Genomic DNA, 25,819 nt, shown 5'->3' with positions numbered 1-25,819 from the left:
GAAAGAGAGAGGTGTGAGGTGTGATATAAGCCATGAGCTGAGATATGCAACTAATGGCCAACAATCAAAGTGGATTCAATATAATTAATTCAACCCCACACTGATCTCTTTTCATTTGTGGCTGCAGATTAATTGCACCCCCAACTCCAACTTCAATTCCAACTCCTTTCTATTGCTCAACCTTTCCAGAACATTAATTTTCCATGGCCCCACTTCTTATCCTACCAATCACTCTTTATTCTCTCTATTTCTTTATTTTATTAATTGTCAGATTACAACACCAACTACCACGACACCAAAATCCAACAATTTTTATGGTCTTTGAGCTAGCTAGCTGTTTTGATCTGCTCTTATAATGTAAAAAATATATATATATATATATATATATCTGTATTGGTGTGTGATCGATCGGAGACATGAAGCATGCGGACGCTTTGTGATGTTTGCGAGTGTGCTGCTGCTATTCTTTTTTGTGCTGCTGATGAGGCCGCCTTGTGCCGCGCCTGTGACCACAAGGTAATAATTTCATCTACATATATATATGCTACCTAGCTACTCTTTTCTTTTCATTACAAAAAAAACAATATATGGTTTTGATAAATATTTAAGGATTGATTGTGTAATTGCTAGCTGCGGTAGTACTACTTCTTGTGTTGTGTATGTGCTATTCGTTGACTTCATCTCTATGTAAATGTTTTGCAAATAATTAATGTAAATGCATGATTGAGACAAGTTCTTAATTGGCATTAATTAATTCCACTCTAACTTTGGAGATCATTTGGAAAGTATAATAAACTTGAAAAGGGTTAATTTGGTAACCACGTACAATTTAATTAAATTCGAATAGCTCCGATTTGATTTATGTGTTCTAACTTAATTTGATCTGGTAGCCTGAAAAATAAACTCCGCCGATCGATGACAAGGCATTATATATAATTATGGCCATCGTAAAATTTATCCTCAAGGTAATTTGAAGATTTTCATGATCTCATCCATATATCTAGCTATTAGAGTAAATAATTATATTTCATCTCATATCAAGATTAATTATTGTGTTTAGATCTTGGATTTGGCACAGAAAGGATATATAGACAAAATTAACTTATTGCATAAATATTTTAATTTGTAATAATTGATTCATATACCTTCGTTTATATATCTTTTTAATTTTTAGTCTATAGTGCATGAAGAAAGTGCAACTGCTAGCTTATAAGTTTTGTCTTGCTTATTTATTGTTTACATCTCTATGATATACCTAGAAAGGCATTATATATATTGGAGAATAATATTTTTGTAAATAGATTTATAACTATATAGTAGTTCTTAATCTTGATCTCTATATATGATATATATGTTTAAACTGGAACACAGGTTCACACATGTAATAAGCTTGCTAGCAGACATGTTAGAGTTGGGCTCGCTAATCCTATAGATGTGCCCCGTTGCGATATATGTGAAAATACACCTGGTATGCACTTTTTTTTTCCCCCTATCTTTGCTTAAAATTGTAAATATCCACAAGGAATTATAAATTTATAAATCAATTCATGATCTACTCAGCGTTCTTTTACTGTGAAGTGGATGGTACTTCTCTCTGTTTGCAATGTGATATGATTGTACATGTTGGCGGAAAAAGAACTCATCGTAGATATCTTTCGCTGAGACAAAGAGTTGAGGTTCGTTTATTAATTCTATCATGTAACTATTTATATATATATAGGTGACTTGGTTAAGTTTTACGAGTTGCTAGCTAGTATATTATAGTCTTTGATTCCTGCTCTTTGTCATGAATCTTGAAAAAAATTTAGTCTTCTTGTTGATGCCTTTTAATGCAGTTTCCTGGAGATAAACCAATTAGCTCGAAAGGAGCATCTGCCTCCGAAAACAAAACGGAAAATAGTCAGCTGGGAGAACCGATGGCTGAAGATGATAATAAGCAGAATCAAATAGTCTCTCCAGACGACGCTGATGCTGATAAGCCCCTTAAGATGGACTCCGGAATGATTGATTTGAACATGAAGCCATATCGGTTCCGCACTCAAGCTTCAAATAATCAGGCATGATCATCAAATCATGATTATGTGTTCTAGTTAAGTCAAATATCGAATTCTTCTTTTGATCATGAGCTAGCTAGGTTGTCTATTTAGAGCCTCGAACTTGCCTGTTGTCACAGAATGAGCTATTTGATAACATCTGTCGGGGAGCAACAATTGCTCAAAGTGATCGATCTACATGGTTGTCTCCCTAGAATATATAGGGATCAAATTTTTGCTGTTATATATGCATGTTTGAAATATTTGAATGACGCCCGCGTGAAGGCATTCTGGTTAGGCTCATGTATCTGAATATGAATTAATACTACTGATTCTATGGAAAACATTTAAATTAATCGAAAACAATTAATCTAAGCAAACTTTAACTTAATTAATTATGTGCCTTAATATAAGATAATCTTGTCTATGTTTCTTTAATTTGGCTTTTAACAAAGTACTGCTGATATATATTCTCTGAAGCACGAGGCTTTTATTTGATAAACAGGAATTATAGATCCTCATGAGAAGGTTAATGTCTCCAGAAGCGACGGTTAGATATGTTTTTCCGACATGCACTTGCTGATATATTTGAGTTAAGAAGATCATACAAAGAGCGATTCATGGGCAGTCGCAAAGTACTTATCGTTCTTCATATTTCTTCTCGTTCGAGAAGTACTATATATATAGTATTTGAGTTAATCCAGATTGGGAAATTTTCTTTATGTTTTAATTTGTGCTAAATGAAAAACCTTCAAGTTCTGTTCTTGAGGCCACTATGAAATTAGTTAGAGCTTTTTGGTTCATTTCATGTTCAATATATACATGATATTGAATTCGGTAGCGATGCTATATATGAAAAACTTGTGCTTTGTTTCTTTGTTTCTCGCGTTAGAATTCAAATAAATATTTGTTTGCAACACTAGATATTGTTGTGTCTTTGTCATGCGAATCTAGTGAAAATAAATAAGAAAAAAGAGTGTCGTTACGCTGTATTAGGTGTGCTACATTTTATTTAAAAACATTGATATTTTTATTTGTGTTGAGAAGTACATATATCAATTGATATTTTTTTTAATATAAAATCACAGCACTTGGATGTAGCATAGATTTAGTTGTTGTTTGATGTGTACCACACAATGGAAGAGTAGTACTTGTTGACATGATGTGTATTATTATTATTATTGTTTGTCGTCAGGTCGCGTATTTCTTGTTGGTTGACAGGTAACATTGCAGTTGTGGTCCACTTCTAGCTAGGGAGTCGAATTTTATTGGGTTTGGAGTGCAGATTTAAGTATTTAGATTTACCTGGTGAATCCTATAAATATTTAAAAATCTAAACCCTTAAATACATCGATCATTTGGGTCAAATAGATATATAAATAAACATGCACCATGTCACGTAAGACGCGCAAATTACAAGACGACTCTTACAAGAAAATATAAATGAATAGAGAGAGAGACTTTTTACTCTTGAAATATCAAGCTTCGAACTTGATTTTCATGAGATAAAAATCTCAAAATATTTGTTTGGTGTGTGGTGTTTCGTATTTTCTTGCAAGGGTCGTGCCATGTTTCTGCATGTGTCTAAAACCGTGTTTGGTTGTTTAAAGGTAAAATATAGTAATACATTAATTAATTATTTTGTTATTGAGTTGATGCAATTAAGCTTTGATGTGGGACTTGACATAAAAGTGGAATCATTGCAATATTTGACTTGCATGTCTTCGTTTGGAGGCCTGTATTTATGAGACGTGTGTGAAGTTGGCTTTGGTTAATCTCCATTTATGTATTTGTTAAAATGAAACCAAACTAAGATTAATATGCGCAAATCTATGGAAAATCACCCTCTTGGAGTTCCATTCAAACCGAAAAAACTTTGCATTTTGGATAGCAATTTTAATCAATTCCGCTAGAGGAATATATTTCATACGTTTACTTTCAGTCTAATATTAGGCGTTAAAATAATAAATTGTAGTGTTCTCAACTATTTTTTTTCTAAAAATATGTTTTCAAAGATCGTGTCTGTAAGGTGTAAAATATATGATATATGTTTAATTTTTATTTTTTAATCAGATATTTTGATCACTATTATCAAATCATGTGGTAACATATGTCAGTTACCCAATATTCCAATCATGTCATATCAAATGGAATATGTTTGAAATAATAATAAAGAAAAAGTCCCTTGGGCACAATGCAATGCTAAGGGTCCCAATGCATATATATTATATATGGTCACGAGATATTTGACTTATACATGTTTAAAAAAAAAAGTGTAAATCATTACAAAAGAAGATTGATCGAGTAGATAAAGTAGATAATAAGTGCTAAAAATTAACAAAAGAAAAGAAAAAGCGTGAGAATTACTACTTTGAGTTTGATTTGAGTCAAGAATTGGAATTTTTACATCGGATAACCTTATTTTCTTATTATTACAATAATATAATATTCTGAACAAAATATGGGTGGAGTTCCTTTTATTTGAAATGAAATTGAAATTATAATATCTGTGTGGAGCTTTTTGAGAGGCGTGGTGATGGAATCACTGTATCGAAGCGGAGGCGCAGTCCCGGCGGCATCGATTTTAGTGGTGCTTCTGACGCTTTCGTCGATTGGTGCTTCTTCCCCTCATCTTTTTGCGTCCAAAAGCAAGAATTACTTGACCAACCAAGAGCTCTGGTTCAATCAAACCATTGATCACTTCTCTCCTTACGTAATCCTTCCCTTTTCTGTGTTATGCGTCGATTCATTTTTTGTATTCTTACAAATTTGGCATGCAAATGTTTTATTATCTTTTTTTTTCTTCCCTCGATTGGATCAAGCTGGATTTTCGTTTTAAATTTCGATTCCGATACTACTACTGTTCTGTGATGTCACGCTCGTCTGTTCTCCTTTCCATGAGCGTGCGTGTCTGTATGGTGATTGTTTTTTCTAAAGGTGAAATTTTTCTTGACACCATTTTCACGTTGAGTAGAAATCCGTTGTAATTGGTCATTTAACATGTCTTCTTTGGAGTGGATGTGCATGCCATTGCTAAATGTAAATCAACACACATCCATTCGATGAGATTTCAAGAGCTATTTATAGTTCTGTTCTAATGAAGTTCAACATCAGCTAGCTAATGAGACTCCTTTGAAACTCCGCTAAGCTTGATTGTGTGCTTTACATGCAGGATCACCGCCAATTTGGACAACGATATTATGAATATCTTGATAACTTTCGGACCCCGGATGGCCCTATATTTTTGAAGATCTGTGGAGAATCAGCTTGCAATGGGATAGTCAATGACTATTTGGCTGTAAGTATACACCCCATGTAGGATTCAATATTTAAGCATCTCAAAGTACTATAAATCAGGGAAAAACAATCAGGATAAAATTTCTTCAAGAAATCATGTGATCTTAAAATATTTTTATATGTGTGGACATTGAAAAGAATTTCACTGCAGTTTATTAAGATGCTGTGAGAAAACAATTTATGCCTCAAAGATGAGTAAGAGAGGCTATAATCCAAATGAAACCAACTGGTGTATTATCTATGTAATCAAACGTGTCCAACAAACGTTTTTTTTTTATTTGTGAGGGATAATCACAGAAAGATTTAAGGATCTGTTAGATTATGTCCTCTGTCCGATCACGTTGTCACGGATAATTTTCATTATATTTGTAAGAGTTCTTGAAACAAGGACTAAAGCTGTTTAAGGCACGGTTGGGCCCTTGATGTGCAGATTTATTCATTGAAGAAGTACTCACATCAATAAACTTTAGATTGGAGGTTATTGAGTACATATATCTATACACCTTTATGATGCTTAGACTCGATTGTTCAGAAATAGTTATAAAGATGAGTTACTTGCAAGATCGAAGCCAGTTGGATAAGATAGAGGAGTGGCTCCAAGGTTTTCAGCAATTGAAAAATCTGTATTAGATTAACATGGAAATCTATTGGACATTATAACTTGCGAGATGTGATAAAATGCATGGCTACAAGAAACAACTTGAACATAAAAATGACAGTCACTGAGATGAAAATGTTATCATGAATTTGTGATAGAATAAGTTAAGAGGTAAGAAATAGAGATGTTTATGATAATTTGCTTCATTATCTGTATTGTAGTATCCCATGCCTTCTCAGATGGTACCTGCCTTAAAAAGTACGAGCTGACTGAAGAAGCTCATTCAGGATCTGGATATCAATACTAGAGATACATTACATTAGCACTTGTAAACCAGTTAATCATAGTTGCCTTGTTGGTATGCTGTAGAGTGACTTTTCAGCTTGCATTTTTTGAAACATGTGATGGGATAACTAAATTGTCACATATTCTTGCTGACAGTTAATGAGCAACTTTTCAGTTTGCATGATGATGGTCAAAACATATGACTTGGAACACTAGAGATGGATAAGTTTTGAGTGACTGAAATTTTTGGATTCATCTTACTCGCATTTTTGTGATATTCTTCGATTGTGTCTATATTTATGAATCTTGTAATCTAACAGGTCTTGGCCAAGAAGTTTGGTGCAGCATTGGTTTCTCTTGAACATCGCTACTATGGAAAGAGTTCCCCTTTTAAATCATTGACCACAGAAAATTTGAGATATCTTTCATCGAAACAAGCACTTTTTGATTTGGCTTCTTTCAGGCAATATTATCAGGCAAGTAACAAACAGATTATTCACATCTTATCCACGTGAAAAATTATGCCCTTGAAGTATGATTGTTAGTTTCCTTACTAAATTAAAGATACAGTTGAAAGGTTTTGTTTTTTGCAACTTTCGTGGGGAAAATGGTTTGTACTATTGCATTGTAAAATTATTTTATTGGTTCCGATATTTGGCTTCTGATTGTATTGGATGCCAAGGAGTTGTGAAATACTGTTAGGTATTTCAGTCCAATAAAGGCCATTTTTTTTTTTGATGTCTGCTGAATAGTTGGGACGAGAAATGAAAGGTAGAAGAAATGCTCTCAATATTGATCTTCCAAGTTCAAATGCTAGAATATCAAAGCGTATATTTCTATCAGTTAAATCGTTAGTTATGCCTCATTTGAAATGTCTAATTCCTTCTTTGGAAAAATGTTAAAAACTATGTTTGTCCATTTTTCTTCTTTATTTTCACAGGAATCTTTAAATGTCAAACTAAATAGATCAAATATGGATAATCCATGGTTCGTCTTTGGTGTATCATATGCTGGAGCCCTTAGTGCATGGTTTCGTCTAAAGTTTCCACACCTTACTTGTGGAAGTCTTGCAAGTTCTGCCGTAGTTCTTGCTGTTTACAACTTTACAGAATTTGATAAGCAGGTGAATAAAAATTTTCTGTTGGTTCGGGCTTCCTTATCTTTCCTTCAAATCTGCTGTGCACTTGATGATTTTGCCTTCAAAATTGGTAATACAATATTATTAGTCAAATAATCTTACCCTTGATACTCTTATGCAGATTGGTGAATCTGCAGGTCCAGAATGCAAATCTGTGTTGCAAGAAATTACTCATCTTGTTGATCAGAGGCTTGGAGCTAATGAGAAAGCACTAAAGACATTGTTTGGAGCAGCGGAGGTACAAACTCTTTCCTCTCTCCTTATGGAATACAGAAGAAAATTACACCTAGATTCGATGTTCACAGGGTAAATGGTATATCATTCGAGATGTACTCGGGAAACTTCGGAGCAATTAGTTTACTCTGGATACTTTTTCTGCTTTTTAAAAGAGGAGACAAGTTTATTCTTTATTTTTTTAGGTAAAGGCATATTCCACATGAGTTGAATCCATCTACTATAGATCGAGAATAAATCAAAATGTATGATTTCTCTTAACTTTTCTTGCCCAGCAAGATTTTCTTCTTTCTGTTTTTGTTGTATATTGTAGTAATTGGGTTTTGATATGACATAAATGCTTAGAAGTTTACGTCTACATTCCATAGTTAAGACAGGGACTTGACTTGTTCTCCTTGAGAACTTAAAACCAAGCATGTTTGAATGAAAATATGAAAAACAATTGTGGAGTAATTCTACTTTAATGAACCCAATCAAATTGTTTTCACAACCCTCCTTTTTGTATATCCTGCGAGTTCGGTCTCGCTATAAGTTTAATATGGATAATAGCACATTTTACCTGTTTTTTGTTCTTCGTGAACTTTAAGGCGCGATTTGTATACTTGTACGCCAGTGGGTAGAGCAAAGAAGAATGACTCTAATGTTTTCTCATCGTTTAATAACTTCTTGTGGATGTGCTTAGTGTGTCACAATTCACAACTATTATGAGAGGTAAATGAATTTTTGTTGTAGGAAGGTCAACAGTATTATTATTTGAATTCTATATAGACTAGTGATACTTGGCGTATAACCTATTTGAGAAGACATTATTTGGTTCACCCGTGTCTTGCATCTCAGTGCTTTTAGGCGATTAAAAAATAGTTGTGTTTTTAATAACACGTAATAACCATTATTGAAGGATTTTATGGCATACTTGGGAATGAAAGAAAATGATATCTACACCCTAAATTTCCTTTTTCTTATTTGATCTCGGTTGCCCTACTCACTTAGTTCCACTCTCCTAACTTACTCGAGTGAATAAAAAAAATTGTCCCCTATGTGAGCTTGCTCTAGACTTCAAGTGGTGCTTATGTTGGAAGTGATATTAAATTGTGAAATTTGGACACTGAGCTGAAGAAATAATTTTTTATTTTTTTTAGAAAGCCTAATTTATATGATGAATTATTTAAAATGCATATCCATCTCCTGTCGAAACTTGGATTGCATTTGAGATTGAGAATTTCATGTGACTTCTATTCCTTCAGCTGCATAATGAAGGCGATTTCCTGTATTTTCTAGCAGATGCTGCAGTTACAGCGGTAGGTGACACAGTTCAGCTTTGTTATTGATAGATTTAATTTTCCAGTTCTTTTATGGTATGCTTCCCTCTTCCCAGTTTCAATATGGAAATCCAGATAAACTGTGCATCCCTATAACTGAAGCAAAGAAAGCTGGAGAGGATCTGGTGGTAAGATTTTTGCTATCTGCAACATATCTATGTGTGCATGTGTGTTGGCATTTTCTCAAATGACACAACGTGTTGATGAAAATGCTATAGCTCGTTCCTCAGTAGTAAATGCACCAAATTAGGCCCTCTTGGAGGAGCTGGAAAAGTAGCAGTAATTCAGATACTAAATATGGTTGCTTGGTGGCATGGAAATACTACTGTTTGGATGTATTTCAGTTCATGTTTTGAATTGCTGCATGGTGGCAATTACTCACACAACAGTGCATGGATGCGATCATTGAATGAATATCGGAAGTATTTGCACACACCCTCAGCTCCACAAGCACACAAATAATGGCATCTTACCTTAATTTGAGTTGAACAGGAAAATTAAAGTAGTTTAGAGGGGTTCCTCAGTACTCAATAGTTAAATGAACTTCTGTGATGGATAACTTATTCAGGAGAGACATTTTCTCTCTTGCTTCACTAAGTTGCTAAATGCAAATTTTGTCCAGCCTAATAATGCCTTTGGAAAGTGCAGAAATTATACTCAAACCTAAATTTGCTACCATCTATTTTACTCTCGCTTTCAGTGATGAAGTATGTTTGTAACCTGTGCTTCCCGAATTTTCATATTAGGAAGCATATGCAACATATGTGAAAGAGTATTATATTAAGGGTCTTGGTGTCAGTGTTGAAACATATAATCAACAACATTTGAAGAAGACTGCATTAACCACTGATTCTGCTGATCGATTGTGGTGGTTTCAAGTCTGCACAGAGGTTGCCTATTTTCAGGTTGCTCCTTCAAATGACAGTATCAGATCCAATAAAGTTGATGCAAGGTAAGTTTATGCATGGTGTATTATCTGCTGAATTTCTAAACTTTTTCCATTAACTTTTTTACCAGTTTCTTTTAGTATCTTGAATTGTTGAGTTGAAGAGGAAGATTCATTAACAAAGCTGAATAATATTTAACTGTAGATACCACTTGGATCTCTGCAAAAATGTGTTTGGCGAAGGTATCTATCCTGATGTTTCTGCCACAAATTTGTTTTATGGAGGCACAAGAATTGCTGGTAAAAGCATTCAACTATTTTATTTTTGGTGGTTTTTAAATTTATTTTTTATTTTCTTCATAAATTGGTTTATGGGAGATCTAAGTGCTACCTCATGATCATTTTCTGAAATGAATATGTGATAAAGATCTGTCATCCTTTTTGACTATGAGAGAAATGGAGAACAATGCATTTGAAATTAACATAAAAAAATCTGGCTTGTTGAATTTTCACACCACACCCCCTAGAATTTATACAAAACTTTTTCCTACATAGATGGAGTAGCGATTTAGAGCAAAAGTTTAGAAATGGGATTAAAGGAAAATTATTTATCATCAGTGAAATTTGTGACAATGTGTGAGTAATTGAGTATAAAATGACTATTAGCCTGCTCATACATTCAGCCATTTACACGCTGTATGTATTACCTTACTTTTTTACTATTCTTCAATTGAAATTGTTATGAAGTGTAAGGTCCTAGTTTTAGTAAAAGAGAGTGATAAAAGTTGATGAAAAATAAACATACAAACACACAAGATTTATGATGGTTCAGTCTCAATGCGAGAGAGGTAAGTCCACTTATCACTGCTACAAATTTTCACTATATTGAAACCAAGAATACGAAGAGAATTTTACTAGAACCCGTCATCTCTCAAAACTATTTTCTTGTCACTCCTTGTCTCTCTTAGTGTCTGTGATATTACTCAATGGCGGCTACCGACATACATATAATATTGCAGAGCCACAAACGATATATGCCAATTGCCTCAAGTTTCCTTAAATAAACAGTGAGGTTCCACATATCTTAACAATCTCCCACTTGGAAACTGATCCACTATTATCCGTTTTCACCTACAAAAGCTCACTCCTTGATGGAAAAGTCCAACTGAAGAAGTAGAAAACTTCATTAAGAGTGCCAGCTTTATTGCCACGTGCAACAACCATAAAACCTTTATAATTTTCCATGCACCACCATAAAAATCATCGTCAACTTTGGTATATGCCTTGCCTTTTTTATTTTCTACACAACTGTTTTTGACATTTTCAAACAAGTATCCCAAATACTGACAATGTACAAAGGTTCTCCATCAGCTATGCATATCTTTCCATAATTTTATGATGAGCAGTAGCATGAAAGGACGTTCTTGAGTTTTAAACCCAAAAATCAATTGAAATTTTAGCTGACAAAATTCCCGTATCTCGAATCTCATCAGTTGCAAAATTGTGTTACCCTTGTTTTTGTCCTTTGGTGCCATGAATTTGTTTTCACATGACATTGGCCCCACGGTTCCAACACTACAGGTTTTTCCTAGGTATGGAATTACTACTACCTTTGCTTGCTTTTGGTCTATCTCTATTCCTGTTAGAATTTCTATTATTTCCTCTGCCTCTATCTTCAACATGTAAGGCAGAAGTTGATGTAGATATTTCACCAGATTCAATTTTGTGAACCTTTACTGCAAAACCAGTTTAGACGCGCTACCACATAACTCTTTTCCATCATCTTTAAATGAAATAGTTTTTCATTAGAAATACTTTATTCTTGCGGAAAATTCTTGTACATATTTGATAAGACCTTCATCAGACCTACAATCAATTTCTCCTTTGCAACATTATGAGTTACGTTCTTCAACAATATCAATTGAACTACTCCGAACACTTGTCTATCAAAGAGATTCCCATCACTGTCCGCTATACCTTCTAGTTTCTTCCCTTCAAGCGGTAGATTCTTCTTTTTACCGTACAGATATTCCTTGATCTACTTTTTCTAGAAAGCAAAATCGTTCTCATCAAATTTTCCAATCTCATTTGCAAAACCTTCTTCGCTAGCCAGCACTTTCAAATTCAAGCTGACGTCCTGATACCATTTGTTAGGAATTAAGATCATAGTTTAATTACCAAAAGAGATTAAAAATTAGAAATAAGCACAAGGACATATAAGATTTATATTGGTTGACCTTCAATGTGAGAGCTATGTTGCTTGCCACCTCTTCAAATTTCAACTTTATCGAAACAAATAATACGAAGAGAATTTTACAAGAACTTATACTGTCAGTCTATCTCAAAACTATTTTCTTGTCACTCTCCGTCTCTATGTATGTGATATTACTCAATGATGGGTACTTACACTTGTATACTAATGAAGGGCTTCAAACGTTATAAATAGTTAGGCTCGATATGTGTTAAGTATAGCAGAAATAAAATGATATTTATCTTATAGCGTGAAATTTGTGGCAATTCTTTTTGGCGGTAAAAAACAGAGGCATTGTTGCATTTTTAAATTTTATTGAATGGGATGGTAGTGTACTCGTAACTTTTCTCCTCGTATTTTTAAATGGCAGGGTCAAAAATAATCTTTGCTAATGGATCGCAAGACCCGTGGCGACATGCATCTAAACAAACTTCTTCACCTGAGAGTGAGTCAGCTTTGTATTTATTGATTGGTTTCACCCCTTCCAGACCTACAATTGTTGCATTTGTAAAAATCTGCATCTGTTTTTATTATTATTGGTAAATTTAATGGGATGGTCGACTAACGTGACTTTTATCTTTCATATAAAGAATGTGGGGCAGAAAAACTTAGTCACATACCATCTTTTGGCATAGCCGAATTTCCGTAATCCGACTGATTTTTTTGAAAATATTCCAGTGCCTTCATATATCATGAAATGTCATAACTGTGGACATGGAACTGATATGCGTGGCTGTCCCCAATCTCCTCTGGTACCTGAAGGTATGCATATTTTAAGATCTTGAATTTCATGCTTGTGATAATCGGCGTAGCCTCTTCTTTATCTTCTACATAAAGATCTCTAGCGAACCTTGGCATAATGTTTAGGTAATATATTTTCCGAGTTTCTATAACTTTGGCATTTCAGGTGAGTCCAAGAATTGCAGCTCCCCGGACGCTGTAAACAAAGTAAGGCAACGTATCATTGAACACATCGACTTGTGGCTGTCCCAGTGCCAGAGTTCAGGTAGAAGTTTTATGTAATGAATGAATCTAAATGCCGTAGAGATGACAAACCGCAGAACTCACTTTGACTTGACAATCACACCGTGTTTTATGATTTCAGCAGATGCATAGCTGTATTAGGAAAAAGAAAATGTTTGCTACAATTTTCTTGATTTGAAATGACAGTACTACTATGTTTGTTCTCAAGTAATATTTTGATAGTAATGACCAAGATGTATAATGTCTTGTACTTTATACTTGTAAATGTCGGGAACATAATGTGATTCTTCCAATGCTCAGACGATGATTCTTTATTATCTTTATCGTGGTGGTGTTTGAGATTGATTAAGAAAAATGGTTTTGAGTTTTTTACTTCGCAAAATTTTTGAAAGCAATTTAATAGTACTTTTAGAAACAATCTCAAACGCTACTTATATTTAATATATACCTCGTAAAAATTGATTTCATATTAATTTTGTGAAGCTTGACTTGAATTGCAACTATGCGCTTATATAACTTTTAGGAGAAACAAAGTAAATTACTAAGATATGGTTTATAGATCACCGACAAACCATCATCCCGCCTCTCATAATTAGCTGAATGCACAGAAGAGTACCCACCTTTTATCTTCTTCTCATTAACTCATTTTTTCATAATTTTGATACAAATCTTCAAATTTCAAATTTTTATCAGACACCAATCATAAAACTACAAATATGTTTTCATCTATTTTCATGTTTGCATAAATTAATTAACATGCAGGCGTTCCAGATACCCGTGCACGTCAAAATTTGAATAAGTTGTAGAAATCTATCTTATCATCGTCTGATTGTATTGTTTTTAAAGGATTTTTACTTGATGTTATTTTTCAACTATATTAATTATCCAAAAATATGATCACGCACAAATGTGTGGCAAGTGTTGTTATTCTAATTGTTATTAATTTATTACCTATTTATTTCACTATCAAAATTAGTTATAAGAAAAAAATAATTACAAGGTAGATAATATTATTAATAATAAATTATAATAGATAAATTAATATCAATAAGAATAAAAAATTATTAGTAATAAGAAATAAAATTATAGAAGAAGAAGAAATATGTGAATAACAGTAAGATTAATAAATGAAACAATTAATAATAGGCAAAAACTCCTATGAAACGGTCTCAAGGGTCATTTTTTTGAGACATGTATCTTATATGGATTATCCATTAAAAAATATTACATTTTATGCCAAAAGTATTACTTATCATTATAAATATGGGTACGATTGACCCGTCTCACAAATAAGATTGTCTCACAAATGAGACCGTCTCACAAATGAGACCGTCTCACAATAGTGTTACTCTTAATAATATGTTATATAGATAATATACATAAAAAATAAAGTAGTCATTCAGAAAAATAATATTCAATTTCTTGCTAGAAGCAGCTCATCAACTCATGTATACGGAGATGTATGCCTGATCAGAAAATTGATTTTGGTTTTTGAATTGCTTCTTTGTTCGTTTCATTCGATTTGATCGATCAGATTTCATATGTTTCGTTCCCTCGTAATTTCATCAGTTATTTTGATTTTTGGATGTTCATTTGTTCGAACAGAACGGATTCGATCGTAGACATCGATGTTGACGGCGACTCAGAAGTATGCGGCGGGGGCACTTTTTGGGTTGGCGCTGCACCAAGCACAGATTCACCAAACTCGCCCATTGGGCTTTCCATACGAAGACGATGATGAAGATGGTATCGGCCGCCGCCCGTCCGAGGATCGCAGCAGCAGTGGCAGCAGTGCCGACTCTGTGTCTGAAGATTCCCAGCTTTGGGTGAACCAATCATGCGGTCTCCTTCGGCCTGTGTTCAGGTGAGTTGTTTCTATTCGTTTTGTTTGCATGCGTTTATGTATTCAACCTCGCAAATGAAATTTTCTTCATGTTTTCGTTTTTTTTTTTTTTTATCAAATTCATGTTCAATTTTTCTGAAAAAGATGTAATTTTTTTAATAGGGTTCTAGAAATTGATGAAAAAGCATGGGCTGGACTGGAAGAAACTGCTGGGCATTCAGAAGCCAAGCAACATGTTGGAGCTGTAAGTGCTTTCCCTATCCGTTTCTTACACCTTGTTTTGAAGTTTGACTGCAAATCAAGAATCAGGATTGGATCAGCTAGTATGGATGGGTAACGCAAGTGGGAATATGCAGACTGTTGCTGAAGATTGGGCAGTGGTTAGAAAATGTTTACTTTGGTGGGAGATGTCATTTGCCAAACTGAGGATTTATTATTCTTTCACTGTTGGGAATAAACATTGTGTTATGCTTGTTTATCCTGTTGCATAGGATCCTAATACATCGTTAAGTTCTTGGCTGTCCATTCTGAGTTGTTAGAATATGAGGTTATGGAGTGGTGCTGATGACTTGATGCCGTGGCTGAAGACTGCAGACCATTAATGAAATTTTTTAAATTTTTTAGCAGGTGCTAAGTATATGCTGCACATTACATGATTGATGTCTAATTACGATGCTGTTACTTTTTCATCAGTTCCTTAGGTTACTAGCGGAGGAACGAGATGTATCATCAGATGCCTCTGATAAAGAACTTGCTTTAACAAATGGTGTGGACGCAATGTCTTCAAGTATGGAAACGTCTCCAACTGATTATGAGTCCAAAAAGGAAAAGCAACGGGAATATGAACAATCATGCAGAGAAAAGTTATCAAACCCTGAGATGACGCCGGAGATGAAATCTGAAGAAAAAGATTTGCTTGACAATATTCAGCAGGATACTAACAATATTCAGCAGGAAACTAACGTTACTACATCTGTTGTCGAGCAAACCCATGTACAAGCCATTTCTGAATCTAATGGAAAACCAGTGGAAGAAGTAGAAATGCTTAGTTACCCGAGGAAAGTGACAGTTCTGTATGAGCTCCTCTCAGCTTGTCTCGCAGATACCCCTGAAGACAACAAAAAATCCACAAGACGGAGAAAGGGCTTTGACGCCCGACATCGTGTGGCATTGAGATTGTTAGCTACCTGGCTTGACGTCAAGTGGATAAAAATGGTGATATTTCTTTAAAAATGTTTAGTGGTATAGGTCTCCTGTTATTTTTCTAATTACTGGAAGATAAAGTGAACATTGATGCACAGCGGTTTTGTTCTTTCAGATTCCTACCCAATACTTTTCTATTAATATCAGTTTAAGCCAACCATTATGTATGTTAGAGAACTTGATGCAATTGAGGAACTTTATCATTTAATATTTTGGATAATTCTTTGTTCTGATTACTTTAGATCTCTTGGATTGATTGTCATAATTTTTTAACTTTTTTGCAGGAAGCCATTGAAACCATGGTTGCTTGTTCTGCAATGGCTCTTCTAAAAGAGGAGGAATCCAAAGAAGAAACCCGATCACCAGAAAGCTCGTGGGCTAAGTGGAAACGTGGAGGTATCATCGGTGCTGCTGCACTAACTGGAGGAACCTTGATGGCTATTACTGGAGGTATGCAACCTTTATCACTCATAACTTTTTGGACTTGTGTATATGTAGAAATGATAGAGAGAAAATTAATCTCATTGTTTTCCTCTAGAATTGTACAATTGTAGACATTTAATAACCCTAGGTATTTCAAATTCCCTTCAATCAAGGGATAATAAAAAATATCCTACCAAAAAAATAAAGTATATTTAAATCTACAAGATTGATATCAAATATTTACAAAATTATTTAAATTTACACGCCCACTCAAGCTTGGCCATAGATATTGATGAGTCCAAGGTTGCTTACAAGATATTCATGTGAGTGCTCTGACAGCCCCTTTGTTAGCACATCAGTCAGCTGATGAGTCGTAGGAACATATTCCACCTTAATCATGCCTTGTTCCAATTTTTCTTTGATGAAATGTCTATCAACTTCGACATGCTTGGTTCTATCATCGTGAACAGGGTTATGGACAATGCTGATGGTTGATTTATTGTCAATAATTTGGCCCTTCAATCTCCATGCTTAGCTCCTTCATTACTCTTCGTATCTAAATGAGTTCACACACTCCATTAGCCATTGCTCGATACTCAGCTTCAACACTACTTCTTGCAACAATAGATTGTTTCTTGATGCGCCAAGTCACTAAGTTTTCCCATGTTAAGAAATGAGACTTGAACCTAACTCATCCCAAAAGCTAGCTCAAAAGGGGAGGTTTGCCTTTGTCTATATTAAAGGATCCCAAGTTATTTATCCAATCGAGGTAGGATACAAATTAACACACCAACACACCCCTCTCACGCCCAGGAATGAAACGTCTGGAGCGTGGAGACATTAACGGGTGACCCAATTATGGACAATCCAATACATACGGCGGGCTGGCTCTGATACAATGTAGAAATGATAGAGAGAGAATAAATCTCATTGTATTCTTCCAGAATTGTACAGACGTTTAAATAACCCAAGGTATTACAAATTCCCTTCAATCAAGGGATAAGAAAAAGATATCATACCAAAATATAAAAGATATTTAAATCTACAAGATTGATATCAAACATTCACAAATATTATCTAAATCTACAGTCTCCAACCAAATTTTGTCTTTGGTAGTGGTCAGGGTAAAAAGAAAAGAAAGGAAAATTTCTGGTGAAAGCGGATATCAGCAGAATGTATATTGTGGACTTTAAATTTATTTGTGCCTCATGCTCGACCAGGTTTAGCTGCTCCAGCTATTGCCGCCGGGTTCGGTGCTTTAGCGCCTACATTAGGGACTATTATTCCTGTTATTGGAGCAAGTGGGTTTGCTGCTGTTGCTAGTGCTGCAGGAAGTGTTGCAGGTTCTGTTGCAGTTGCAGCTTCCTTCGGTGGTTAGTACAAAAGCTATTTAGGGTCCTGTTCATCAGTCAACTTCAATCGATTGCTTTTCTTAGTATAACAATTATAATTTCTTACCTACACTTTGAAGTGACTGTAATTTTGTGCGTGTTAATCCTTTATAACATCTTCACGACATTTCAATTGCAGCTGCTGGAGCTGGACTTACAGGGACCAAAATGGCTAGGAGAATTGGCGATGTTGAGGAGTTTGAGTTTAAAGCTATTGGTGAAAACCATAACCAAGGAGTGAGTCTTCCTTTACCAAATTAAGAAATGATGAGAAAAGAGATTTTCTCATGTATTGATACCCTTTTTTTGTTCTCTTGTTAACCTATATTTTTTATGCTATTTTTGGGGGTAATATATAATGTTGCGGTTGGATTGACTCTTTTGGAATCTTGGATTTCATCTTCATCTTACCCCTCTGGATGATTTTGATTAAAGGGTATTTCAAATTTACCTTCTACAAATTGCAATAAGTACGACATTGAGTTCATTTGAAATGTAGGCTCCAAATTCCTCCATTCAATTGCAACCTAAAGTTTTTTTGTTTTATTTCCTTGTTATTTTTTGAAAACTGAATCTTTTTTTATTTTTAATTTTTTATTATTAAAATTTTCAATTTTGGTATCTCATTATTGTTTTTTATTTCAGCGACTGGCGGTTGAGATATCGGTGTCTGGATTTGTTTTCGAGGAAGAAGACTTTATTAGACCTTGGGAAGGACAATATAATAATTTGGAGAGGTTAACCACATCTTACCAAAATGTTTAATTGCTGGAAGTGCTTATAATGATCTCCTCGCTGCATGCTTTTATTTTCCTTGCTGCATTGGATGTGTCATGCTGAATAACAATGCTTCTTTCCTGTTTTCAAATTAAAAATTTCAAGTGATGTTATCTTGTTACAGATTTTAATGCTTCCAGTACTTGTTTCATGAAGTTGAATTGTTTTTAATACTTGTGACATAATTATTTGTATAGGTATGCATTACAATGGGAGTCCAAGAATCTCTTTTCCGTGAGCACTGCTATTCAAGATTGGCTCACTTCAAGTAAATTATTTTACTCAAACACTGAACACAATGCATTAACACTTACGACCACCGGAGCAAGTAATGAATATGATCATTCGCACTGCAGAAATTGCAACAGAGATGATGAAACGAGGTGCCATGATGACTGTCCTAGGAACTCTTGTGACAGCGTTGGCTTGGCCAACAACACTACTTGCTCTTACTGATTTTATTGACAGCAAATGGACAATTGCTGTGGACAGGTGTGCTTTATCTAATGATGAGAAGGAAGAAACTGACCTCAATATAATATGCATACAGCCTAAATATTTTATTCAGCAAGACAGAGAGTTGCACCTCATATGTTGGATTTGGAAGATCTGACTCTAAAATTTCAGTTCTGTCAGGAAACTAGTTGACGCTGAAATAATATTTCCAAATCAAGGTTTAGGGGAGTTTTATGGTTTGGCTCACACCTTATTCTTACCTTCTGCCTAGGTGATTGCAGTGACCCTGTTACCCAATATTTTGGGTCAATTCTGACCCCCAAATGTGCACGCGCTTGTAAATGCATTAGTTGAGTGTGGCAAGGAGTTATTTATTTTTCATCCTTGTTTAAACAATTGCCATTTGTTATTTGCTGCCATCTTTTGTAGATCTGACAAGGCAGGAAAACTGCTAGCTGAGGTATTGCTGAAGGGGCTGCAAGGGCAGAGGTAAACTTACATATATATGGAAACGTAAACTAGAGGGTATTATTAATTAGCTTAAAACAAGCTGCTGTTCTGCCATTTTTCCAATCCACACTTTTGCGTCGCACAATTTCCAGGCCGGTGACTCTGGTAGGTTTCTCACTCGGAGCAAGAGTTATTTTCAGGTGCCTGCAGATTTTGGCTGAAAGTGAAACTAATGGTAAGCATTAATGTTTTGGTTTTGTTATGGAAAATTAAATTTGAGATTGCAAGCAGCTACATATTGTTTGGTGATTGAATGAAATTTGACCTGATTCTCGTTAACTAATTTAATTTTCACTCATATACATTCATTTTCTCCATTTTTGTAGTTTTAGGAAATGTTTTGGGTAGATGAAATATACGTCTGGTTTGTTTTAGGGAACTATGATGTCACTGAATAAGTCAAATTATGTAAAAATTTGTTGGATAATATTTTCAAATTCTAAAATAATATAATTTTGGTTAAAATATAAGCATAATGACAGGTTATTTTTGGGAAACGACGAAAACTTACTCATAATTAATGATTATGTTCAGACTTTGGAGATATAAAATTAGCGAAATTTTGTTTTGGAAAAGGGAATAGACATGAATGGTTGTGTTTGTTTTAATATGGGGGTAGGAAACAGTTCCGGAGAATGAAAACAAACAAGACTTCAAGTTTTTGGGGTTTCCTGTTTAACCCGGCCACCCCCCCCCCCCCCCCCAACCTCCCTCTCTTTCCAAAAGCATGGTTGACTTTAGGCTGGCGATTGCTATGATTAACCTACGCCAAATAGTTTAATTATTAGATATATTTGTCCCACTCGTAAAGTTCACAGGTTTCCTGCTTTCTTTTGTATTCTAGGCACTAATGATTTAAGTTCTAAGCATATCTATTTCCCCAATTTGGGCAGCTGGACTTGTGGAAAGAGTTGTTCTTCTTGGAGCTCCCATAGCGATCAGGGACGTGAATTGGGAAGCCACTAGAAAGGTAAAAAGCGCACACCTTTTACACAAGGAATGTGACTTCTCTTATTGACTCTGCATAGTTTGACCATTAATCAAACCATTTACACTCTGCAGGTCGTGGCTGGGAGATACGTGAATGCATATTCAACAAATGACTGGATGCTCGGAATTGCATTCCGCGCCAAGTATGAAGCTCTTGTTATCACAATTTAAAATTTACGGTGCTCTAGAGACATGTTGTCTCATATGAAGGATTCTCGTTTTGTGCATGCTCTGGCTCTTCTCCCCATCGATTTAATTTCGTATTGAACCCTTGTGATATTTGAACAGCCTTCTCACCCAAGGATTGGCTGGAATTCAACCAGTCGACGTGCCCGGCATTGAAAATGTAGGTGCCATTCAGTGACATTGAGTTTTATGTTATGACATGAATTTTTACTTGCTTCCGTTGCCGCCTCATTTGATCTTACAGGTTGATGTGACTGAAGTTATAGAGGGACATTCCTCTTATCTATGGTGCACCCAGCAGATCCTAGAACAGCTGGAGTTGGATACATACTTCCCTGTTTTTAATGGAAGAAATTTTGAATCTTGAGAGTTCTTGTCGGTTTCTGCTGCTTCAAACTGAAAGAGAATGGGGGGTCATGGAGCTGTTGACTCAGCCAAACTTTAGGTGGGAATTTTCATCTTCACATGCTTGGTGTTTATTATTGACCTATGATGTCTGAGGATCCAAAATTTGCAGGAAAAACGCGGCAGTGTGCATCCTTAGAAGGATTGGGTAGTTACTTTTAAGGGAGTTTTCTTCTGATACCTTATGTACTTGTTGTAAATAAGTATTCACAAGTGTCTTGTATTACCTCGAACTGGATGGCTTGAAACTATGACCCGACAGTAATTGAAGTTATTTTTTTTCCTTGCCTTTTTTGAAAGAACAAAGTTCAAGTACATGATGCATGTGTGACTTTGAGCAACTGACAGTGCCGTTGATATCTTTTCGTGTTTGTGTTGTTTGTCTCATTCTTTCACGGATCCAGAGGGATGAAATAAATTAGTGCAAACCATATCATTTTATTTGTTTTTACGGTTAGTTTCAATTTCTAAACACTCTTATTGTTCCATATATAACTTGGCAATAAATTGTGTCACAACTCATAAAAAAAAAAAGTTCTTTGAGGAAAATAGAAAAATACGCGTTTCATTAATCTATTATCTATTACTATTATAAATATGTGAGTTTCATTGTGAATTTACATGGTTACCCTTTTATTATTATTATATCTATTATCTATTACTATTATAAATATGTGAGTTTCATTGTGAATTTACAAGGTTATCTTTTCATTATTATTATATAAAATTAATGTGTTTTTTCTTCATTTATTTAATATGTGAGTTTAATTGTAAATTTACAAGGTTACCCTTTCATTATTATTATATAAAATTAATGTGTTTTTTCTTCATTTATTTATTTGTATACTATGAACTCTTTCAAGTAATAATAATAATAATTTAATAATAGATAAATATGTGAGTTTCATTGTGAATTTACATGGTTACCCTTTCATTATTATTATATCTATTATCTATTTTCTATTACTATTATAAATATGTGAGTTTCATTGTGAATTTACAAGGTTATCCTTTCATTATTATTATATAAAATTAATGTGTTTTTTCTTCATTTATTTATTCGTATACTATGAACTCTTTCAAAAAAAAAATACTATTAGTATTTTTAAATATCTATATAAATATGTGAGTTTAACACTTGACTATTCAATTAAACTATTTATTTAAGCGCGCATTATGCTGTAAACTCTTTCAAATAAATCTATTATCTATTATCTATTACTATTATAAATATGTGAGTTTCATTGTGAATTTACATGGTTATCCGTTCATTATTATTATATAAGATTAATGTGTTTTTTTCATTTATTTATTCGTATACTATGAACTCTTTAAAAAAAATACTGTTAGTATTTTTAAATATATATATTAATATGTGAGTTTAACCTTGACTCTTCAATTAAACAATTTATTTAAGCATTATGTTATAAACTCTTTCAAATAAAAAATTAAATGCAATTAATATTTTTAAAATATTTTTTTACTATGAATATGTGATTTTCATTGTGAATTTACGTGATTACCATTTTTCTTATTATATATGTGAGTTTAATTGTGAATTTACATGATTACCTTTTCATTATTATTATATAAGATTAATGTGTTTTTTCTTCATTTATTTATTCTATTACTATTATAAATATGTGAGTTTCATTGTGAATTTACATGGTTATCCTTTTATTATTATTATATCTATTATCTATTATCTATTACTATTATAAATATGTGAGTTTCATTGTGAATTTACAAGGTTACATTTTCATTATTATTATATAAAATTAATGTGTTTTTTCTTCATTTATTTAATATGTTAGTTTCATTGTGAATTTACAAGGTTACCCTTTCATTATTATTATATAAAATTAATGTGTTTTTTTTTTCATTATTTATTCGTATACTATGAACTCTTTCAAGTAATAATAATAATATATATAATAGATAAATATGTGAGTTTCATTGTGAATTTACATGGTTACCCTTTCATTATTATTATATCTATTATCTATTATCTATTTTCTATTACTATTATAAATATGTGAGTTTCATTGTGAATTTACAAGGTTACCCTTTCATTATTATTATATAAAAATAATGTGTTTTTTCTTCATTTATTTATTCGTATACTATGAACTCTTTCAAAAAAAAAATACTATTAGTATTTTTAAATATCTATATAAATATGTGAGTTTAACACTTGACTCTTCAATTAAACTATCTATTTAAGCGTGCATTATGCTGTAAACTCTTTCAAATAAATCTATTATCTATTATCTATTATCTATTACTATTATAAATATGTGAGTTTCATTGTGAACTTAAATGGTTATCCGTTCATTATTATTATATAAGATTAATGTGTTTTTTTCATTTATTTATTCGTATACTATGAACTCTTTAAAAAAAATACTGTTAGTATTTTTAAATATATAAATTAATATGTGAGTTTAACACTTGACTCTTCAAGTAAACAATTTATTTAAGCATTATGTTATAAACTCTTTCAAATAAAAAATTAAAATGCAATTAATATTTTTAAAATATTTTTTTACTATGAATATGTGATTTTCATTGTGAATTTACGTGATTACCGTTTTTTTTATTATATATGTGAGTTTAATTGTGAATTTACATGGTTACCTTTTCATTATTATTATATAAGATTAATGTGTTTTTTCTTCATTTATTTATTCGTGAATTTACATGGTTACCCTTTCATTATTATTATATAAGATTAATATGTTTTTTCTTCATTTATTTATTCGTATACTATGAACTCTTTTAAAAAAAAAATACTGTTAGTATTTTTAAATATATTCATAGTATACGAATAAATAAATGAAAAAAACACATTAATCTTATATAATAATAATGAACGGATAACCATGTAAATTCACAATGACTACCGTTTTTCTTATTACATAATGAATGTTTTTTTCTCAATTATTTATTCATGTGACTCTTCAATTAAATTATTTGTTTAAAAATTATACTATGTACTCTTTCAAATAAAATTTTTAAAACAATTTTTTACTTTGATTTATAATTTATCGTATTCGATTATTTACTTCACAGATGAACCAACACATGGAATACTAATAATAATAATAAATTTTGGTATCTTACAAGATAGTATATGTATACTTAAATAAAAAAATCCATATCGTACTTTATTTTTCATATTAATCTATCTTTTATCTATTATATTACTATTATGAGTATAGGAGAGTAAGAATTACGATTAACTTAAATATTTTTTTACACACTAATTTTTTGAAGTTCACTTTTATATTTTATACATCTACTATTTATTATTTTCTCATTTTCTCATTTGAGTTTTTCCTACAAAATTTATTTAAATTATTTAATTCACACTATTTTTCTAGATCTTACAAGATATTTTATGAATACTTAAAATAGAAAATTTACATCGTGTAAATTATTTTTTCTATTAATATGTCGATGGTCTATTCTATTACTATTATAAATATATAAATAACAATTATGAATTAAGTTAAATATTTTTTTACACGCTATTCTATTTTTTCCACTTTCATATTTTGTGTATATACTATTTATTATTTGCTCATTTTTTTATTTAAGTTTTTCTTTCAAACTATATTTAATTTATTTAATCCACACTATTTTTCTATTAATCTTACAAGATAGTATATGAGTACTTAAAATAAATTAATGTTACATAGTCCTACAAATATATTTAAATTATTTAATTCAAATTATTTTTTTATTAATCTTACAAGATAATAATAATAATAATAATACTAATAATAATAATAATAATATATGCATATATACTTAAAATATAAAAATGTACACAATGTAATTTTATTTTTTACACATTATTTTTCTGTTAATATATTAGTTATTATCAATTATATATTAATTACTATTACAAAATATAATCAATTTATATATCCTTTTTTAATCACTGTTTGAGTTCTAATTATGAGTTTAATTAAATATTCTTATTTTTCATACACTATTTTTCTATAAATTTTACAATATATTATATGAATATTTAAATAAAAAATTGTATAATGTACTTCATACTTAAATGTCTATGTTTTTTTACACATTGTTTATCTACTAATATTACAAAATAATATATGGATATTAAAAATAAATAAATGAAATAATTCAAACATATATGAAATATAAATATTGCGCTACAAATACAATCAAATAATTTTACTTAAATTTTTTTATTCTACTTTATTTTTCTTGTCAAACTCATCGAATATGAGTTCAAAATATATTAAATTAGCAAACTAATGATGTCACTGATCGAATAAACCGAATTCTTGAATTGTATAATTAGTTTTTGTTTTGATAATTTGTTTCATTTGGAAATTTAACTCACAAGAAACTATTATTAGAACTTAAGGTAGAAAAAAAATTCAAAACATGATCATACATGACTCAATCACTAACTCATACATAAAAAACAATTATCAACATATTGTATCGAAAACTTTCTAATTAATTAAACACAGATATTAAAATATTCTAATTAATTAATCTAACGCCATTTATAATTATCATATTTTGTCTTTGAACTAACACCATTTATTCTTCAGATTTTTATCATAATT

At 32.3% G+C, this 25,819-nt stretch overlaps 3 protein-coding genes across 8 annotated transcripts; all 3 read left to right on the top strand.

Annotated features, from left to right (window-relative positions):
• Nucleotides 1-294: 294 nt before the first annotated feature.
• LOC140892358 (B-box zinc finger protein 19-like) lies at nt 295-2,879 on the top strand. Of its 2 annotated transcripts, none has more exons than XM_073301212.1 (5): nt 295-516; nt 1,372-1,468; nt 1,579-1,676; nt 1,836-2,057; nt 2,539-2,879. In XM_073301212.1, the coding sequence occupies exons 1-5, from the start codon at nt 424-426 to the stop codon at nt 2,545-2,547; spliced, it is 519 nt and encodes a 172-aa protein (XP_073157313.1). In that variant the 5' UTR covers nt 295-423; the 3' UTR covers nt 2,548-2,879. The 2 variants fall into 2 exon arrangements, with proteins under 2 accessions (XP_073157313.1, XP_073157312.1); XM_073301211.1 differs by having other exon boundaries at nt 1,561-1,676.
• A 1,559-nt stretch (nt 2,880-4,438) lies between these two features.
• Nucleotides 4,439-13,342, top strand: LOC140891763 (probable serine protease EDA2). Of its 3 annotated transcripts, none has more exons than XM_073300400.1 (13): nt 4,439-4,746; nt 5,206-5,331; nt 6,534-6,689; nt 7,154-7,336; nt 7,473-7,589; nt 8,830-8,883; nt 8,961-9,032; nt 9,651-9,856; nt 9,996-10,090; nt 12,412-12,486; nt 12,720-12,803; nt 12,949-13,047; nt 13,150-13,342. In XM_073300400.1, exons 1-13 carry the CDS (start codon nt 4,570-4,572, stop codon nt 13,155-13,157), a joined length of 1,452 nt encoding a protein of 483 aa, XP_073156501.1. In that variant the 5' UTR covers nt 4,439-4,569; the 3' UTR covers nt 13,158-13,342. The 3 variants fall into 3 exon arrangements, with proteins under 3 accessions (XP_073156501.1, XP_073156500.1, XP_073156497.1); XM_073300399.1 differs by having other exon boundaries at nt 13,147-13,342; XM_073300396.1 differs by having other exon boundaries at nt 4,442-4,746; nt 12,949-13,342.
• A 1,311-nt stretch (nt 13,343-14,653) lies between these two features.
• On the top strand, nt 14,654-21,493 carry LOC140891762 (uncharacterized). 3 transcript variants are annotated; one of them, XR_012152598.1, is made up of 16 exons: nt 14,654-14,889; nt 15,031-15,112; nt 15,562-16,083; nt 16,356-16,521; nt 17,715-17,867; nt 18,025-18,122; nt 18,531-18,622; nt 18,860-18,930; nt 19,019-19,154; nt 19,548-19,607; nt 19,721-19,803; nt 20,522-20,598; nt 20,691-20,761; nt 20,907-20,964; nt 21,049-21,249; nt 21,322-21,493. XR_012152598.1 is itself a non-coding variant. In XM_073300395.1 (15 exons), exons 1-15 carry the CDS (start codon nt 14,654-14,656, stop codon nt 21,169-21,171), a joined length of 2,028 nt encoding a protein of 675 aa, XP_073156496.1. In that variant the 3' UTR covers nt 21,172-21,250. The 3 variants fall into 3 exon arrangements, 1 of the variants encoding a protein (XP_073156496.1); XM_073300395.1 differs by lacking the exon at nt 21,322-21,493 and having other exon boundaries at nt 21,049-21,250; XR_012152599.1 differs by lacking the exons at nt 20,522-20,598; nt 20,691-20,761; nt 20,907-20,964; nt 21,049-21,249; nt 21,322-21,493 and adding an exon at nt 19,290-19,389 and having other exon boundaries at nt 19,721-19,771.
• The last annotated feature ends 4,326 nt before the right edge of the window (nt 21,494-25,819 follow it).

Source organism: Henckelia pumila, chromosome 3 (genome assembly GCF_033568475.1).
Source record: "Henckelia pumila isolate YLH828 chromosome 3, ASM3356847v2, whole genome shotgun sequence".
In the NCBI taxonomy this organism is placed as follows: Eukaryota; Viridiplantae; Streptophyta; class Magnoliopsida; order Lamiales; family Gesneriaceae; genus Henckelia; species Henckelia pumila.
This window is presented reverse-complemented; position numbering and strand designations above follow the sequence as displayed.

What these genes read in the sequence shown, in the direction of transcription:
- LOC140892358 (XM_073301211.1), top strand. Translation starts at nt 424, where the DNA reads ATGCGGACGCTTTGTGATGTTTGCGAGTGTGCTGCTGCTATTCTTTTT. An exon ending in GCCGCGCCTGTGACCACAAG is followed by an intron (nt 517 to 1,371) that starts GTAATAATTTCA and finishes ACTGGAACACAG; the next exon opens with GTTCACACATGTAATAAGCT. An exon ending in CGCTGAGACAAAGAGTTGAG is followed by an intron (nt 1,677 to 1,835) that starts GTTCGTTTATTA and finishes CTTTTAATGCAG; the next exon opens with TTTCCTGGAGATAAACCAAT.
- LOC140891762 (XM_073300395.1), top strand. Translation starts at nt 14,654, where the DNA reads ATGTTGACGGCGACTCAGAAGTATGCGGCGGGGGCACTTTTTGGGTTG. An exon ending in CCAAGCAACATGTTGGAGCT is followed by an intron (nt 15,113 to 15,561) that starts GTAAGTGCTTTC and finishes CTTTTTCATCAG; the next exon opens with TTCCTTAGGTTACTAGCGGA. An exon ending in GGAATTGCATTCCGCGCCAA is followed by an intron (nt 20,762 to 20,906) that starts GTATGAAGCTCT and finishes ATATTTGAACAG; the next exon opens with CCTTCTCACCCAAGGATTGG.
- LOC140891763 (XM_073300396.1), top strand. Translation starts at nt 4,570, where the DNA reads ATGGAATCACTGTATCGAAGCGGAGGCGCAGTCCCGGCGGCATCGATT. An exon ending in CTTTCAGGCAATATTATCAG is followed by an intron (nt 6,690 to 7,153) that starts GCAAGTAACAAA and finishes TTATTTTCACAG; the next exon opens with GAATCTTTAAATGTCAAACT. An exon ending in CAGATGCTGCAGTTACAGCG is followed by an intron (nt 8,884 to 8,960) that starts GTAGGTGACACA and finishes CCCTCTTCCCAG; the next exon opens with TTTCAATATGGAAATCCAGA.